The 18,938-nt window shown below is 46.6% G+C and overlaps 1 protein-coding gene and 1 non-coding gene across 4 annotated transcripts in view; both read right to left on the bottom strand.

The window, feature by feature from the left end:
• Positions 1-18,938, bottom strand: part of LARP4 (La ribonucleoprotein 4) — a 158,259-nt gene that overhangs the window by 69,472 nt on the left and 69,849 nt on the right. For all 3 annotated transcript variants that reach the window (XM_063952251.1, XM_063952249.1, XM_063952250.1), the window contains exon 6: positions 6,698-6,801. In XM_063952251.1, the coding sequence (XP_063808321.1) occupies positions 6,698-6,801 (104 nt within the window). The remainder of the gene's footprint in view (positions 1-6,697; positions 6,802-18,938) is intronic.
• LOC135054172 (U5 spliceosomal RNA) lies at positions 4,014-4,134 on the bottom strand. Its single transcript, XR_010243408.1, has one exon. It is a non-coding gene; the product is annotated as a U5 spliceosomal RNA (small nuclear RNA).

Raw genomic sequence — 18,938 nt, 5'->3', positions numbered from 1 at the left:
CTATAGAGAGGTTGACAATGGAGAATTCCTATAACATAACGGACAACAACAAAGTTGACCCATAACGTTAGTGTCAACTAAACAGTTGACAGCATAACCGATAGACCTTTATAGTTTGAACCAATCGGTTAAAATGTGTTACCATAAGCTCCTTTGAGCTTAATACAAACCAGGTAAAACGTGTTACCCTAAGCTCCTCTGAGCTTAAAACAACCCAGGTAAAACTGCTCTGGGTGGGCGTCCAGTGCCCCCTATGGATTCAAAGAAAAGGATTTACCTGGTAAGTACCAAAATCCTATTTTCTTTTTCGTCCACTAGGGGTCACTGGAGTACTCTTGGGACGTACCAAAGCTTCCCTCGTGGGCGGGAGAGCTGTTTGACACTTGTAACAGTAGGCAGCCAAAGCTAGATGCTGATGCCGCAACCATTCATAACGTGTAAACGTGCACAAACGTGGTGCACTGAAGGCTATGTAGCCGCGTCGTAGACGCTCCACGACCCGCTGGGTCTGACATTCCCACAGAACCTGTGGGATGAGCTATTACTGACGTAGGCGATTGTAACTTAGCCTTAAAGTAAGCCTGACTTGTAGTCATTATTATCCCACTGGATAATGTCTGCTGAGAAACTGGCTAACCCCAGTTGGCAGCATTATAGAGAACAAACAACGTATCCGTATCACGTACTGTAGACGTTCGGAACATATATAAACGCGTAATGCGTGTACCACATTCAGAATTCTAGAATGTGCTGTCAACACAGGAACCACTATTGGTTTATTGATGTGAAGAATAAGAAAGCGGAATTCGTCCGAAGATCTGCTTTGTCATGAGAAAACTCAAATACGGTGGCTTGGAATACAAGGCACCCAAATATGAAAACAAAACCCTTGCCGAAGCTAAGGCTAGAAGAAAAATGTTTTCCCAAGTGAGAAACTTAATCCCCATTTATTGTAAGGGTTCAAAATATGAAAACTGTAAGAAATCTGAACCCAACCTCAAGTCACCTGGTGCTGTAGGTGGGATAAATGGAGGCTGCACTTTGATGACACCTTGTAGAAAGGTGTGTACAGACGCAATAGAGTCAAACGTCTTTGAAAATAAGTTGACCACACAGATACCTGCACCCTCAGTGCAGATAAACGCAGTTTTCCATCCCACCCCGTTTAACAGAATACGGGTAACTTGAAGGATGATGTCGGAAACTTCCGAGCTTTACCACCTATGTAAGCACACCAAATTTTGTAATAATGAGCTGCCTTAAGCGGCTTACTAGCTCGTAACATGGTTGGTATAATACTGTAATGCCCTATTTCTTTCCTTAATTGAGCGGTCTGAACCCTCACCCTGTCAACCGCAGCTGCGGTACATAGGTAATAGGTACATAGGTAACTATGGGTAAAAGAACGTTCCCTGTTGTAACAGGCTGGACGTATTATGAGCGGGCCAAGATCGTGTGCAAGTATTCCTTGGAGATTCGAGAAGCAAGTTCACTTCTTCTCCCCTAAGTCCCTCGTTGCAGTGATCCTGTTGCCAGCAGGACTCACTGTAAAATAAAAAACCTAAGCTAAACTTTCCTAAGCAGCTCTTTAGGAGAGCCACCTAGATTGCACCCTTCTCGGCCGGGCACAAAAATCTAACTGGCTTGGAGGAGGGTCATAGGGGGAGGAGCCAGTGCACACCACCTGATCCTAAAGCTTTACTTTTTGTGCCCTGTCTCCTGCGGAGCCGCTATTCCCCATGGTCCTTTCAGGAACCCCAGCATCCACTAGGACGATAGAGAAATCACTAGTATGACTGTGACGAACTGTCTTATGATCCGTTTTGGCAACGGAGAGAGCAGCGGAAAATGGTGGAGCCAGATACACGATGCTGAATGACCACACGAATGTGAGAGACTCCACCGCCACTGCCCTTGTGATCTGTTGTTTTGTACACATACTGAGCTTTTGTAATTGTGGCGAGATGCCATCATGTATACCTGAGGGTAACCCCCTTCTGTGGACTCACATATGAAACACCTCTGGATTTAATGTCCAGTTTTCAGGATCTAAATCCTGACGGGTGAGATCATCTGTCTAACAGATGTCCACTCACGGAATGAACCCCGTTGACATTATCACATAATGGTGTTCTGGGCAATTGAGGATTCGAGTTACCTGCCGCATTGCCATGCGGCTTCTTGGTTCTCCCTGGTTGTTGTGTATGCAACTCCCGTTGCGTTGTCTGACTGTTGGTCAGACTGAAAGCGAAGCATGTAGTGCATTGTAAAATGCACGGAGTTCCAGGACATTTATCGACAGCAATCTGTCGTGATCCGTTTCAGAACCTCTGTCGCTGATCTTTTTTAACTACAACTCCTGAACCTCTGAGACTCTCGTCCAGATTATATACACCCTCGCCCCTCTGTGGGAAACGCGAGTGAAGGCCGGCGAACTAAATCGCTTTGAAACACATCATTATTCTTAACAGGCGAATACAGCAATGTACCGCTAGTGTGCGTGTTTTGCACTAATTACTAGATGTACATTTGTTCTTGCTGGTGTAGTAGGTAAATGTCTTCGATTTACCGTATTTATAATCTTACCTAGGAATTGACGTCGTTTAGACGGAATTAGATGCGATTATTTTTTAACTTGATCTGCCACCGCAGTATACATTAGTAGCGCAAGTTAAAGGAACTTTGTTGAGACAGAGTTCTTATGAGCAGATTGTCTAAGTATGGAACGATTGTCACTGGCAGGTCTCTGAGATGAGCCATCATCACCAACATCACTTTGGTAAATACCCGAGGCGTTGACAAGAAGCCAAATGGTAGACCTGAAATAGTTAATGGTTGTGGCGTTTTGCAAACGCTAGAACCTGTGATGACCAAACCGGAATGGGTAAATACGCATTGTGAAGATCAAGTGAAATTATGCAATTTTGTGGCTCCAATATGCAAATACTAACCGCAGAAAATCCATTTTCAAACTGCATTAAGTGACTTGCTGATTGAGACTGCGACGGAGCTGTCTGGTTTTGTTACCCCAAACAGAGGGGAATAAGTAACCCTGACTCTGTTGGTGTACTACTGCCTGGTTATAAAGACAGCTGAAAACTAGCAGAGACTAAATGGCAACCTGCCAAACCGTTCGACAGAGGCAGTCTTATCTTTTAATCTGTAAATAGCTGAGACATCCATGAGTTGATGTCTGGAAACCCCGCAAATGTAACGTGTAAAGACGCGCTTCCACATTGGAAAATGGAGATGGCCTAAGAGGTCATCAAGCCACTGGCTTGCTGACTGTAGCGTCCTGTCGTTACAAGGCGTGACTGTTTTGTACCACCGCCTTGAAAAAACTGAAGTCTAAAGGGATTAAACGCCGGCACAAGTATTTCCGTTTTGATACTGGATGCGGTAATGGCTGAATATCAAATTTAGGACCAAACAAGCTCTGGCCTTGTCGCGCTTAAACTAGCGACGATGAAAAGTGAGAATCGAAGTAACCGGCGTTAGCAGAAGCTTTACAGATATACTCTGCAGCTTCTTTTAACAGTTTATTGTTTCCATACATAGTCTAGTGACCCAAATGTATCTTGGGTCTTTATAATGTTTGACACAGACGCATTTACCAATGGCGGATCGCGTCATTTTGGAAACGATTAAATAGTGGTTAGAGTCTACTTAGTCTCTGTAAAAACGTAGACATTGACTCACTGGGCCGCACTATCTGAGTGCTGGACTAATGTACCCTTCTCACTCGTAGTTATCGGTGTGAGATTTGACATAGAATCGTGCATTAAATTATAAGACCAGTTAAATAAACACCCTGGTACCCAAAGGGAAATTGGCCCTTTGGAAAGACTGTCCTTCGTTAGTGCTGGTGGAGTAACCTCCGAGACTCCGTTACCGCTCTTTTAATTTGAATTGCCAATGCAATTTTTTTTAGTCTGCGCTAGAGCCTTACTCGCTATGCAGACAGACACCACAATAGTCAACGGACAGACACTTGCACGACTTATTGAAGTTATTATCATATATATATTTTATTGCTGAAAAGCATATTTATATGAAACTCATGGTTGTTTCTCTCAACGGAAATCTGTAGTAAAAAGCGAAAGCTTTATTCGATCTGAAGAGAAACCAGAGTATTCTTTATGTGAAAAGCAATTCACATGGGCATGTGAAACCCGAACCAAATTCCCACTAACACCCCTGCGCCTCTGGTGGCTTAGAGATGTAGGGCAGGAATGTTCCAGAATTACAAACTGGAAAAACAACAGGAAGCATGTTAAAATGGCCCCTTTGCCATGCTGACTGTGATAATCACCTGAACAAGTTACAATTGTTCAGTGTTAATATAGCCTCTTATACAGTATAATCACAGTATGGGTACAACACATGCTCTATGAATAATATATATATATATATATATATATATATATATATATATATATATATATATATATATATATATATATATATAGGCTCAATAGCCTATGATAATTACAGACATTAATATATATATGCTCAATAGGCTATTATACAGCATTAATATAGGCTCAATAGTCTATTTGATAATTACAGATATTAATATATAGGCTCAATAGCCTATTATACAGTGATAATCACATACATTAATATAGGCTCAATAGCCTATTATACAGTGATCATCACAGATAATATATATAGGCTCAATAGCCTATTATACATGATAATCATTAATATTCTGATATCACAGGACAGGTTATAATACATGTCTGCATTATTTACTGTCACCTCTGGCTGCATATATAACTGCTGTTTATATATGTATTTTACATACCCTTTCAGCAGTGAGTCGCCCGATTCCACCGCCCCCCTTCCCCCCTGTATCACTGTGTCTTCTCAGGAACAGCCGGGAAGACTTGCAGGGAGGCTTGCAGGGAGGCTGGCATCTGCGGTGCTGGGCGGTCGGACGGAGCAGCGGCCCGGTTGTCACCCTGTTAACGCTGTTAGTGAGCGTCTGCGGGTGGATGTTGTCGGCCGGACGGAGCGGCTGGGACGGGCGGACGTAGCGCTGCCGTCTGGAGCGAGTCTCAGACGTAGCGGCTGGGCGCTGTGGCGGGCGGTGCGTGGAAGCGGCATTCACTGTGACCCACCTAGCGGGGCGGCAGCCTGCGCTGACCGCCCCGTTCCCCAGCTTACCTTCCTCCTATTCAAGGCTGCGACGGGGCTTCTCTGTGTAAGCTCCGTCCAGCTTTCAAGTCATCTTGTTCCTGGCTGCGACGGGGCTTCTTTCTGTAAGCTCCGTCCAGCTTGTTCCTGGCTGTGACGGGGCTTCTTCTGTAAGCTCCGTCCAGCTCGTCTTTGATAACTTCTTGCTGGCTGTGACGGGGCTTCTTTATGTAAGCTCCGTCCAGCTCTTTGATCATTTCTTCCTGGCTGTGACGGGGCTTCTTTCTGTAAGCTCCGTCCAGCTGTTACAGGAGACAGTGGGCTGCCTGTGGCTGTGAGGGTGCTCTTTGTGAGGACCGACACGCCATGCGCTGCCTTGCAGCGGCACCATCCCGGACCCATGTTTTTCCAGAAACTGGGAAGGGATGTGCTAAGTGTAAAATTAAAAAATTTAAAAAAAAATCAAAATGAAAAATTAATAAATCTTCCATCCAAGTGTGGGAATCCCACAAGCCGATGTTAGTGCTTTGAGCACAGAAAAAACACTGGGTTCGTACACTGAGGTACTCTAGGGATATGGAGGGGTGGAGAGTTCTAAATTTAAATATTCAGTGCCTTTGTTCTGCTACGCCGCCCATATCCCAAGAGTACTCCAGTGACCCCTAGTAGATGAAAAAGAAATATGGAGGCAGCAAAAATACTGAGACGTAAAAGCTAAGTCCATTAAGTATCAGTATGTATAAAAATGTGCTAGACACATACAAAACACATTGTTTTATGTTTGACAACTACACACCCAATTGGTCTGCCAAAGAACAAAATTAATATTGGCCCTTACATATCAAAACTTGCTGCAGATTATACTGTACTTTACTTAATGGAAGGAGCATAAACCAAAGAAATACCCCACTGCTACAGGAAAGTCAGCTTAATTATGACACCAAGTACATATTCATCAAAATAGAGGCAGCTCATTTTGATGTAAAGGTTATTTTACATCAGGGTTGCCAGGTTTAAGCCAATTTTTTTTTTTTTTTATAAAAACCACTCTGGGTTTTTTTTATTTTTTTATTATGCTGTTAATACAAACACTGCTCCATGACTAAAAATAAAGCCTATTATACTAAAAACAATAGTGTTCTTATTCAAAATGTTTAATGCCAGTGACATTTCCAGTACTAATTCTTAAGTCCATCCGTGCGTGTGTGTGCGTGGTCTCTCAAAAGTGCTTTTGCATTTCCATTTTGTATCACTATTCAGATTTATTTACTTATAAGTAGTAAAGGTGGCCATACACTATCATGACATATCTTAAGTGACGTCGAATGTGATTTCCCTTGAATTCCTTATAAATTTAAATAATGGGCAGATGTGCACCGTTTCGCATGCAATTACGATAAATCCTTATTGCAGCACTGACAATCTGTGGATATGACTTATAACATGTAGGACCGCACATCGAATTGGAATCGTACGTAAATTAAATACGATTTGACACACTGCACGGTATTTATCAGCTCGATGCATCGAAATCATATAAATACAGGAATTACTGTACCTCTACAGGAGTTGTTTCTGGGATTTCGCGCAGAATGATAATACATCGTTTATGATTTGGTCTTACTTTCTCTCCTTTCTCATCAACTTGAACCATAGGAGTAGCTAATAAAAAAATTAAAAAAAATAGTTGGGTCAAGGCATGTTGGATAAGGGTCATCTAGAAAGTGATACAATAATCATTTCATACAAGAAATCAAAAGTTAAAATAAGGTTTTACTTACCGGTAAATTTATTTCTCGTAGTCCGTAGTGGATGCTGGGGACTCCGTAAGGACCATGGGGATTATACCAAACGGCGGGAGAGTGCGGATGACTCTGCAGCACCGATTGAGCAAATACAAGGTCCTCCTCAGCCAGGGTATCAAACTTGTAGAACTTTGCAAAAGTGTTTTAACCTGACCAAGTAGCCGCTCGGCAAAGCTGTAATGCCGAGACCCCTCGGGCAGCCGCCCAAGAAGAGCCCACCTTCCTAGTGGAATGGGCCTTAACTGATTTTGGTAGCGGCAATCCAGCCGCAGAATGAGCCTGCTGAATCGTGTTACAGATCCAGCGAGCAATAGTTTGCTTTGAAGCACGAGCACCAAGCTTGTTGGAAGCATACAGGATAAACAAAGACTCTGTTTTCCTGACCCTAGCCGTTCTGGCTACATAAACCTTCAAAGCCCTGACCACATCAAGTAACTCGGAATCCTCCAAGTCAGTAGTAGCCACAGGCACCACAATAGGTTGGTTTATATGAAAAGGATGAAACCACTTTCGGCAGAAATTGTGGACGGGTCCGCAATTCTGCTCTATCCACATGGAAAACCAGATAGGGGCTTTTATGTGACAAAGCCGCCAACTCTGACACACGCCTAGCAGAAGCCAAGGCTAATAGCATGACCACCTTCCACGTGAGATATTTAAACTCCGTTTTGAGTGGTTCAAACCAGTGGGATTTCAGGAAACTCAAGACCACGTTAAGATCCCAAGGTGCCACTGGAGGCACAAAAGGGGGCTGAATATGCAGCACTCCCTTTACAAACGTCTGAACTTCAGGTAGAGAAGCCAACTCTTTTTGAAAGAAAATGGATAGGGCCGAAATCTAGACCTTAATGGAACCCAATTTTAGGCCCAAATTCACTCCGGACTGTAGGAAGTGAAGGAAACGGCCCAGCTGGAATTCCTCCGTAGGAGCATTCCTGGCCTCACACCAAGCAACATTTTCGCCATATACGGTGATAATGTTGAGCTGTCACGTCCTTCCTAGCCTTTATCAGCGTAGGAATGACCTCATCCAGAATGCCTTTCTCTGCTAGGATCCGCCGTTCAACCGCCATGCCGTCAAACGCAGCCGCGGTAAGTCTTGGAACAGACAGGGCCCCTGTTGCAACAAGTCCTGTCTTAGAGGAAGAGGCCACGGGTCCTCTGTGAGCATTTCTTGCAGATCTGGATACCAAGTCCTTCTTGGCCAATCTGGAACAATGAGTATTGTTCTCACTCCTCTTTTTCTTATTAACCTCAGCACCTTGGGTATGAGAGGAAGAGCAGGAAATACATAGACCGACTGGAACACCCACGGTGTCACCAGGGCGTCTACAGCTATCGCCTGAGGGTCTCTTGACCTGGCGCAATACCTCTGTAGCTTTTTGTTGAGGCGGGATGCCATCATGTCCACCTGTGGCAGTTCCCACCGACTTGTAATCTGTACGAAGACTTCCTGATGAAGTCCCCACTCTCCCGGGTGGAGGTCGTGTCTGCTGAGGAAGTCTGCTTCCCAGTTGTCCACTCCCAGGATGAACACTGCTGACAGTGCGCTTACGTGATTCTCCGCCCAGCGAAGAATTCTGGTGGCTTCCGCCATCGCCACTCTGCTCCTTGTGCCGCCTTGGCGGTTTACATGAGCCACTGCGGTGATGTTGTCTTGACTAAATCAGAACCGGTTGGTCGCGAAGCAGGGTCTCCGCTTGACGTAGGGCGTTGTATATGGCCCTTCGTTCCAGGATGTTGATGTGAAGGCAAGTCTCTTGACTTGACCACAGACCTTGGAAATTTCTTCTGTGTGACTGCACCCCAACCTCGGAGGCTTGCGTCCGTGGTCACCAGGACCCAGTCCTGAACGCCGAACCTGCGGCCCTCGAGAAGGTGAGCGCTCTGCAGCCACCACAGTAGTGATACCCTGGCCCTGGGGGATAGGGTGATTAACCGATGCATCTGAAGATGTGATCCGGACCACTTGTCCAGTAAGTCCCATTGAAAAAGTCCTCGCATGGAACCTGCCGAAGGGAATGGCCTCGTATGATGCCACCATCTTTCCCAGGACACGAGTGCAGTGATGCACTGACACCTGTTTTGGTTTTAATAGGTCCCTGACCAGTGTCATGAGTTCCTGAGCTTTATCCATCGGGAGATAAACCCTTTTCTGGTCTGTGTCTAGAATCATGCCCAGGAAAGGCAAACGAGTTGTAGGAACCAACTGCGACTTTGGAATATTTAGAATCCAGCCGTGTTGCCGTAACACTTCCAGAGAAAGTGCTACGCTGATCAGCAACTGCTCTCTTGATCTCGCTTTTATGAGATCATCCAAGTATGGGATAATTGTGACTCCTTGTTTCCGCAGTAGTACTTTCATTTCCGCCATTACCTTGGTAAATATTCTCGGTGCCGTGGAGAGACCAAACGGCAACGTCTGAAATTGGTAATGACAATCCTGTACCACAAATCTGAGGTACGCCTGATGAGGTGGATAAATGGGGACATGAAGGTATGCATCCTTTATGTCCAGAGACACCATAAAATCCCCCCCTTCCAGGCATGCGATGACCGCTCTCAGCGATTCCATCTTGAACTTGAACCTTTTCAGGTATAGGTTCAGGGATTTTAAATTCAATATGGGTCTGACCGAACCGTCCGGTTTCGGTACTACAAACATGGTCGAATAATAACCCCTTCCTTGTTGATGGAGGGGAACCTTGACCACCACCTGTTGAAGATACAAATTGTGAATTGCAGTTAACACTATTTCCCTCTCGTGGGGGAGAGCTGGCAGGGCCGATTTGAGGTATCGGTGCGGGGACATCTCCTCGAATTCCAGCTTGTATCCCTGAGACACAATATCTATTGCCCAGGGATCCAACTGGGAGTGAACTCACTTGTGGCTGAAATTTCGAAGACGTGCCCCCACCGGGCCTAGCTCCGCTTGTGGTGCCCCAGCGTCATGCGGTGGATTTTGTAGAGGCCAGGGAGGAATTCTGTTCCTGGGAACTAGCTGTGTTGTGCAGCTTCTTTCCTCTGCCCCTGGCAAGAAAGGACACACCTCGGACTTTGTTTTTCTGTGATCAAAAGGACTGCATTTGATAATACGGTGCTCTCTTAGGCTGTGAGGAAACGTATGGCAAAAAATTTGACTTTCCAGCAGTAGCTGTGGAGACCAGGTCCGAGAGACCCTCCCCAAACAATTCCTCACCCTTGTAAGGTAAAACCTTCATATGCCTTTTTGAGTCGGCATCACCTGTCCATTGCCGAGTCCACAGGACCCTTCTGGCAGAAATCGACATAGCATTTATTCTAGAACCCAGTAGACTAATGTCTCTTTGAACATCTCTCATATATAGGACAGCGTCTTTAATATGCCCCAGGGTCAATAATATAGTATCCTTGTCTAAGGTATCAAGTTCCTCAGACAGGGTGTCTGTCCACGCTGCTACAACACTACAAACCCAGGCCGACGCGATCGCCGGCCTCAGTAAGGTACCTGAAAGTTTATAAATGGACTTCAGGATACCCTCCTGTTTTCTATCCGCAGCATCTTTGAGGGTAGCCGTATCCTGTGACGGCAGGGCTACCTTCTTGGATAAGCGTGTTAAAGCTTTGTCCACCCTAGGGGAGGATTCCCAGCGTAGCCTGTCCGTTGGCGGGAAAGGATATGCCATAAGAATCCTTTTGGAAATCTGCAGTTTTATCTGGAGATTCCCAAGCCTTTTCACATAACTCATTTCGCTCGTATGAGGGGGGAAAGGTTACCTGTGGCTTCTTTTCCCCATACATATGTACCCTCCTGTCAGGGACTGGGGTTTCCTCTGTGATGTGCAACACATCCTTAATTGCTATAATCATATAACGGATAGATTTAGCCAATTTTGGCTGTAATTTTGGATCATCGTAATACACTGGAGTCAGAATCCATGTCGGTATCCGTGTCAACAATTTGGGATAGTGGGCGCTTCTGAGACCCTGTCGGCCTCTGCGACATAGGATCAGGTATGGGTTGGGACCCCGACTGTCCTGAGGCTTCAGCTTTTTCTAACCTTTTATGTAAGGAATTAACATTATCATTTAAAACCTTCCACATATCCATCCAATCAGGTGTCGGCGCCGTCGGCGGAGACACCACATTCATTTGCTCCCGCTCTGCTTCCACATAGCCTTCCTCATCAGACATGTCGACACAAGTGTACCGACACCACACACACAGGGAATGCCCTTTTTGAAGACCGTTCCCCCACAAGGCCCTTTGGAGAGAGAGTATGCCAGCACACACCCCAGCGCTATAACCCAGGAATAACACAGTAACTTAATGTTAACCCAGTAGCTGCTGTTTATATCGTGTTTTTGTGCCTAATTTATGTGCCCCCCCCTCTCTTTTTACCCTCTTCTACCGTGAATCTGCAGGGGATAGCCTGGGGAGCTTCCTCTCAGCGGAGCTGTGGAGAAAAAATGGCGCTGGTGAGTGCTGAGGAAGAAGCCCCGCCCCCTCGACAGCGGGCTTCTGTCCCGCTTAAATATGCATTTTCTTGGCGGGGGCTCATACATATATACAGTGCCCAACTGTATATATGTTTACTTTTGCCAAAAATAAGTTCCAAATGCTGCCCAGGGCGCCCCCCCCTGCGCCCTTACAGTGACCGGAGTATTTGAGGTGTGTGGGAGCAATGGTGCACAGCTGCAGTGCTGTGCGTTACCTCAGTGAAGAACGGAGTCTTCTGCCGCCGATTTGAAGTCTTCTTGCTTCTCATACTCACCCGGCTTCTGTCTTCCGGCTCTGCGAGGGGGACGGCGGCGCGGCTCTGGGATCGGACGGCGAGGGTGAGATCCTGCGTACGATCCCTCTGGAGCTAATGGTGTCCAGTAGCCTAAGAAGCAGGACCTAGCTTCAGAGAGTAGGGCTGCTTCTCTCCCCTCTGTCCCACAATGCAGAGAGTCTGTTGCCAGCAGAACTCCCTGAAAATAAAAAGCCTAACAAAATACTTTCTCTCAGCGAACTCAGGAGAGCTCACTGAAAAGCACCCAGCTCGTCTGGGCACAGTATCAAACTGAGGTCTGGAGGAGGGGCATAGAGGGAGGAGCCAGTGCACACCAGAACCTAAATTCTTTCTTAAAGTGCCCATGTCTCCTGCGGAGCCCGTTTATCCCCATGGTCCTTACGGAGTCCCCAGCATCCACTAGGACGTTAGAGAAATTATGATTTAAGATGTGAAGTTACTACAAGATTAAATAGATCTAAAAATAAAGATAAAAACTGCACTTTAAACCTGAACATTGTTACATGAAGAGACAATGGGGTATATGCAATTGCGGTCGAATTGCCGAAAAACAGGGCATTTTCGACAAAAAAAAACCCAGACTTTTCAGATTCGACTTTTTGCAATTCGACAGAACGCAAATTCGACATGGTAAAAATGCGGCTTTTCGACATAAGTATATTCAATTGAAAAATGTCGATTCGACAACAGTGCGTTTCGACAGTAAATTCGTCAATTTCATTCCGCCTCACTTTGCTGGCGGAATCTAATAAAAAAAATTTAACACGTTATTTTTTGTGTTTTTTTTTATTGCTAATAGCATATCTGTTTATATTAGAAGGGATTAGGTACTTGGTTTGTCTATTAGGATTTTCAACTATTATTTATATATTTTTTTAAATATTTTTTTTTTAACTGACTAAAATTGCAAGAGCATGGTTTTCAGTGGTGTGGCCGGAGAGACAAGCCAGCCACACGTGTAATGGCGTCTGCGGCACTGAAGGGGTTAACCCTCGTGCCCAGCGCCATGTTGCGGACTGTTTAAAAGTTTGTTGAATGATGTGTTTTAACATGTCATATGTAGTGCTCTGTGCACCATTGCAGGAAGACATGTTTAAATGTATTTATTTTATATTCAAGACAAGCTTGGTGTATATTTAAAGGGAAACACGTGTTTAAATGAAATGTATTTAAAGGAAAAATGGCTCTGTGCTAGCAGAGAGGTGTGAAGGACAAAACCTTTTGATGTGCAAGTTCCTTAGAGAGAGATACTAATCACTGGGTCTATGGGCTTGGAATCTGTTTCATGTAGGGGAGGTAATTGATTTACGATCCGTGAATGGCAGATAAAGGAAGGAAGACTGTTTGTTTGTTTGTATTGTAGCCATTCCTGTTGTAATCTTAAACACTGGGATTGCCTGCAGATGGGAATGACCAGACACATTTGTATTTTGAAGATATGTGATAAATTTATCAATAGTGAATGTTAATCTGATACCAAACGTTGTCTGGGTGACAGGAAGGAGGATATTGTTTTATTGCACTTATATCCTTGTAAAATGTAATTTATTGGTATTTTGTAAAATAACCTGATTGGTTGGAGAAGACAGGGAGGGCTTACCCCCCTGTGGTACTGTGTGGAAAACTGACATAAAAAGGAGACCTGCGTGCCTCCAGAGTTGTAGTTGTACCATCTTTATTCTGCTGAAACATCTGATTGTATGCTGTTGCCCCTAGCAATAGGGACGGGTTCTCTTTAGAACTATTGAGCAAATAAACATCTTTGCCTCAAGAAGACTGCTTCATCTTGTGACCAACAGGGTTAGGCCAAACCTAGCCCCGTCCTCCGGCTGTCCAGGGAAGCACCTAGCGTCTCCAAGCTCCGCCTTCCGCCAGCTACCGGTAGAGGCCTAGCAAGTGGCTAGTGGGGATTCGTCAGCACCACACAGCTGTGGTAAAGCAATGCGTCGGCACATACAGAGCAGAACCGTGGTTCTAAACGCCACGGCAGGTTAGGAGTTTGGTGGTGGCAGCGAGAACCCGCCCACAGCGCAGTGGGTGGAGTCCGTAACAGGCGGTTACTGACGGTAAGCGGGAATCCCCTATGTGGTCAGGCCTCGTGTGGCTTGACCTTCCATTCTGTGCGCAGTCGACGGGACGCGGCGAGTGCTTCCGTACGGTACCGTCCTGTCACAAGTGGGAAGGGGTGGGAATGGGTTAAAATTCTGGAAAAAAAAAATGGGTGGGGTCCCACCTCCTAAGCATAACCAGCCTCGGGCTCTTTGAGCCGGTCCTGGTTGTAAAAATACGGGGGGGGAGAATGGACAGGGGATCCCCCGTATTTTTAGAACCAGCACTGGGCTCCACTAGCTGGGGAGATAATGCCACAGCCGGGGGACACTTTTATACCGGTCCCTGCGGCCGTGGCATTAAATACCCAACTAGCCACCCCTGGCCGGGGTACCCTGGAGGAGTGGGGACCCCTTAAATCAAGGGGTCCCCCCCTCCAGCCACCCAAGGGTGAAGCCCGAGGCTGTCTCCCCCCCCATCAAAGGGCTGCGGATGGGGGGCTGATAGCCATGTGTAAAATAAAAATAAGATTTTAAACCTACCGGTAAATCTTTTTCTCGTAGTCCGTAGAGGATGCTGGGACTCCGTAAGGACCATGGGGATAGACGGGCGCCGCAGGAGACATGGGCACCTTAAGAAAGACTTTGACTCTGGGTGTGCACTGGCTCCTCCCTCTATGCCCCTCCTCCAGACCCCAGTTAGAGAAACTGTGCACAGAGGAGATGGACAGTACGAGGAAAGGATTTTAGTTAATCCAAGGGCAAGATTCATACCAGCCACACCAATCACACCGTATAACTTGTGTTAAACTAACCAGTTAACAGTATGAAAAAATAAGAATTTACTTACCGATAATTCTATTTCTCATAGTCCGTAGTGGATGCTGGGGACTCCGAAAGGACCATGGGAATAGCGGCTCCGCAGGAGACTGGGCACAAAAGTAAAAGCTTTAAGACTACCTGGTGTGCACTGGCTCCTCCCCCTACGACCCTCCTCCAAGCCTCAGTTAGGATACTGTGCCCGGACGAGCGTACACAATAAGGAAGGATTTTGAATCCCGGGTAAGACTCATACCAGCCACACCGTACAACTTGTGATTTGAACCCAGTTAACAGCATGATAACAGAGGAGCCTCTGAAAAGATGGCTCACAACAATAATAACCCGATTTTTTTGTAACAATAACTATGTACAAGTATTGCAGACAATCCGCACTTGGGATGGGCGCCCAGCATCCACTACGGACTATGAGAAATAGAATTATCGGTAAGTAAATTCTTATTTTCTCTGACGTCCTAGTGGATGCTGGGGACTCCGAAAGGACCATGGGGATTATACCAAAGCTCCCAAACGGGCGGGAGAGTGCGGATGACTCTGCAGCACCGAATGAGAGAACTCCAGGTCCTCCTCAGCCAGGGTATCAAATTTGTAGAATTTAGCAAACGTGTTTGCCCCTGACCAAGTAGCTGCTCGGCAAAGTTGTAAAGCCGAGACCCCTCGGGCAGCCGCCCAAGATGAGCCCACTTTCCGTGTGGAATGGGCTTTTACAGATTTTGGCTGTGGCAGGCCTGCCACAGAATGTGCAAGCTGAATTGTACTACAAATCCAACAAGCAATAGTCTGCTTAGAAGCAGGAGCACCCAGCTTGTTGGGTGCATACAGGATAAACAGCGAGTCAGATTTTCTGACTCCAGCCGTCCTGGAAACATATTTTCAGGGCCCTGACTACGTCCAGCAACTTGGAATCCTCCAAGTCCCTAATAGCCGCAGGCACCACAATAGGCTGGTTTAAGTGAAAAGCTGAAACCACCTTAGGGAGAAATTGAGGACGAGTCCTCAATTCTGCCCTGTCCGTAAGAAAAATTAGGTAAGGGCTTTTATAGGATAAAGCCGCCAATTCTGAGACACGCCTGGCTGAGGCCAGGGCTAACAGCATTACCACTTTCCATGTGAGATATTTTAAGTCCACAGTGGTGAGTGGTTCAAACCAATGTGATTTTAGGAACCCCAAAACTACATTGAGATCCCAAGGTGCCACTGGAGGCACAAAAGGAGGCTGTATATGCAGTACCCCCTTGACAAACATCTGGACTTCAGGAACTGAAGCTAGTTCTTTTTGGAAGAATATTGACAGGGCCGAAATTTGAACCTTAATGGACCCTAATTTTAGGCCCACAGACAGTCCTGTTTGCAGGAAATGCAGGAAACGACCCAGTTGAAATTCCTCTGTAGGGGCCTTCCTGGCCTCACACCACGCAACATATTTACGCCAAATACGGTGATAATGTTGCACAGTTACATCCTTCCTGGCTTTGATCAGGGTAGGGATGACTTCATCCGGAATGCCTTTTTCCTTCAGGATCCGGCGTTCAACCGCCATGCCGTCAAACGCAGCCGCGGTAAGTCTTGGAACAGACATGGTCCCTGCTGGAGCAGGTCCTTTCTTAGAGGTAGAGGCCACGGGTCTTCCGTGAGCATCTCTTGAAGTTCCGGGTACCAAGTCCTTCTTGGCCAATCCGGAGCCACGAGTATAGTCCTTACTCCTCTCCTTCTTATGATTCTCAGTACCTTGGGTATGAGAGGCAGAGGAGGGAACACATACACTGACTGGTACACCCACGGTGTTTTTCCCAACGGTTCACAATCATGTGGAAGACTTCTGGGTGAAGTCCCCACTCCCCCGGGTGGAGATCGTGTCTGCTGAGGAAGTCTGCTTCCCAGTTGTCCACTCCCGGAATGAACACTGCTGACAGTGCTATCACATGATTTTCCGCCCAGCGAAGAATCCTTGCAACTTCCGTCATTGCCCTCCTGCTTCTTGTGCCGCCCTGTCTGTTTACGTGGGCGACTGCCGTGATGTTGTCCGACTGGATCAGCACCGGCTGACCCTGAAGCAGAGGCCTTGCCTGACTTAGGGCATTGTAAATGGCCCTTAGTTCCAGGATATTTATGTGAAGTGACGTTTCCATGCTTGACCACAAGCCCTGGAAATTTCTTCCCTGTGTGACTGCTCCCCAGCCTCTCAGGCTGGCATCCGTGGTCACCAGGACAGAGTCCTGAATGCCGAATCTGCGGCCCTCTAGAAGATGAGCACTCTGCAACCACCACAGGAGAGACACCCTTGTCCTTGGAGACAGGGTTATCCGCTGATGCATTTGAAGATGCGATCCGGACCATTTGTCCAGCAGATCCCACTGAAAAGTTCTTGCGTGGAATCTGACGAATGGAATCGCTTCGTAAGAAGCCACCATTTTTCCCAGGACCCTTGTGCATTGATGCACTGACACTTGGCCTGGTTTTAGGAGGTTCCTGACTAGGTCGGATAACTCCCTGGCTTTCTCCTCCGGGAGAAACACCTTTTTCTGTACTGTGTCCAGAATCATCCCTAGGAACAGCAGACGTGTCGTCGGAATCAGCTGCGATTTTGGAATATTTAGAATCCATCAGTGCTGTCGTAGTACTACTTGAGATAGTGCTACTCCGACCTCTAACTGTTCTCTGGACCTTGCCCTTATCAGGAGATCGTCCAAGTAAGGGATAATTAAGACGCCTTTTCTTCGAAGAAGAATCATCATTTCGGCCATTACCTTGGTAAAGACCCGGGGTGCCGTGGACAATCCAAACGGCAGCGTCTGAAACTGATAGTGACAGTTCTGTACCACAAACCTGAGGTACCCTTGGTGAGAAGGGCAAATTGGGACATGGAGGTAAGCATCCTTGATGTCCAGAGACACCATATAGTCCCCTTCTTCCAGGTTCGCTATCACTGCTCTGAGTGATTCCATCTTGAATTTGAACCTTTGTATGTAAGTGTTCAAGGATTTCAGATTTAAAATGGGTCTCACCGAGCCGTCCGGCTTCGGTACCACAAACAGCGTGGAATAATACCCCTTTCCCTGTTGTAGGAGGGGTACCTTGATTATCACCTGCTGGGAATACAGCTTGTGAATGGCTTCCAATACCGCCTCCCTGTCGGTGGAAGACGTTGGTAAAGCAGACTTCAGGAACCGGCGAGGGGGAGACGTCTCGAATTCCAATTTGTACCCATGAGATACTACCTGCAGGATCCAGGGGTCCACTTGCGAGTGAGCCCACTGCGCGCTGAAATTCTTGAGACGGGCCCCCACCGTGCCTGAGTCCGCTTGTAAGGCCCCAGCGTCATGCTGAGGACTTGGCAGAAGCGGGGGAGGGCTTCTGTTCCTGGGAAGAGGCTGTCTGCTGCAGTCTTTTTCCCCTTCCTCTGCCCCGGGGCAGATACGAGTGGCCTTTTGCCCGCTTGCCCTTATGGGGACGAAAGGACTGAGCCTGAAAAGACGGTGTCTTTTTCTGCTGAGAGGTGACCTGGGGTAAAAAGGTGGATTTCCCAGCCGTTGCCGTGGCCACCAGGTCCGATAGACCGACCCCAAATAACTCCTCCCCTTTATACGGCAATACTTCCATATGCCGTTTGGAATCCGCATCACCTGACCACTGTCGCGTCCATAACCCTCTTCTGGCAGAAATGGACAGCGCACTTACTCTTGATGCCAGAGTGCAAATATCATATATAGAAATGCATCCTTTAAATGCTCTATAGTCAATAATATATTGTCCCTGTCCAGGGTATCAATATTTTCAGTCAGGGAATCCGACCAAGCCACCCCAGCACTGCACATCCAGGCTGAGGCGATTGCTGGTCGCAGTATAATACCAGTATGTGTGTATATACTTTTTAGGATATTTTCCAGCTTCCTATCAGCTGGTTCCTTGAGGGCGGCCGTATCAGGAGACGGTAACGCCACTTGTTTAGATAAGCGTGTGAGCGCCTTATCCACCCTAGGGGGTGTTTCCCAACGCGCCCTAACCTCTGGCGGGAAAGGGTATAATGCCAATAATTTTTTAGAAATTAGCAGTTTTTTATCGGGGGAAACCCACGCTTCATCACACACCTCATTTAATTCATCTGATTCAGGAAAAACTACGGGTAGTTTTTTCACACCCCACATAATACCCTTTTTTGTGGTACTTGTAGTATCAGAAATGTTCAAAACCTCCTTCATTGCCGTGATCATGTAACGTGTGGCCCTACTGGAAAATACGTTTGTTTCCTCACAGTCGACACTGGAGTCAGTGTCCGTGTCTGGGTCGACCACCTGAGGTAACGGGCGCTTTAGAGCCCCTGACGGTGTTTG

Source organism: Pseudophryne corroboree, chromosome 2 (assembly GCF_028390025.1).
Source record: "Pseudophryne corroboree isolate aPseCor3 chromosome 2, aPseCor3.hap2, whole genome shotgun sequence".
In the NCBI taxonomy this organism is placed as follows: domain Eukaryota; kingdom Metazoa; phylum Chordata; class Amphibia; order Anura; family Myobatrachidae; genus Pseudophryne; species Pseudophryne corroboree.
Note: the sequence above shows the minus strand (reverse complement) of the source record. Positions and strands in the feature narration are given on the sequence as shown.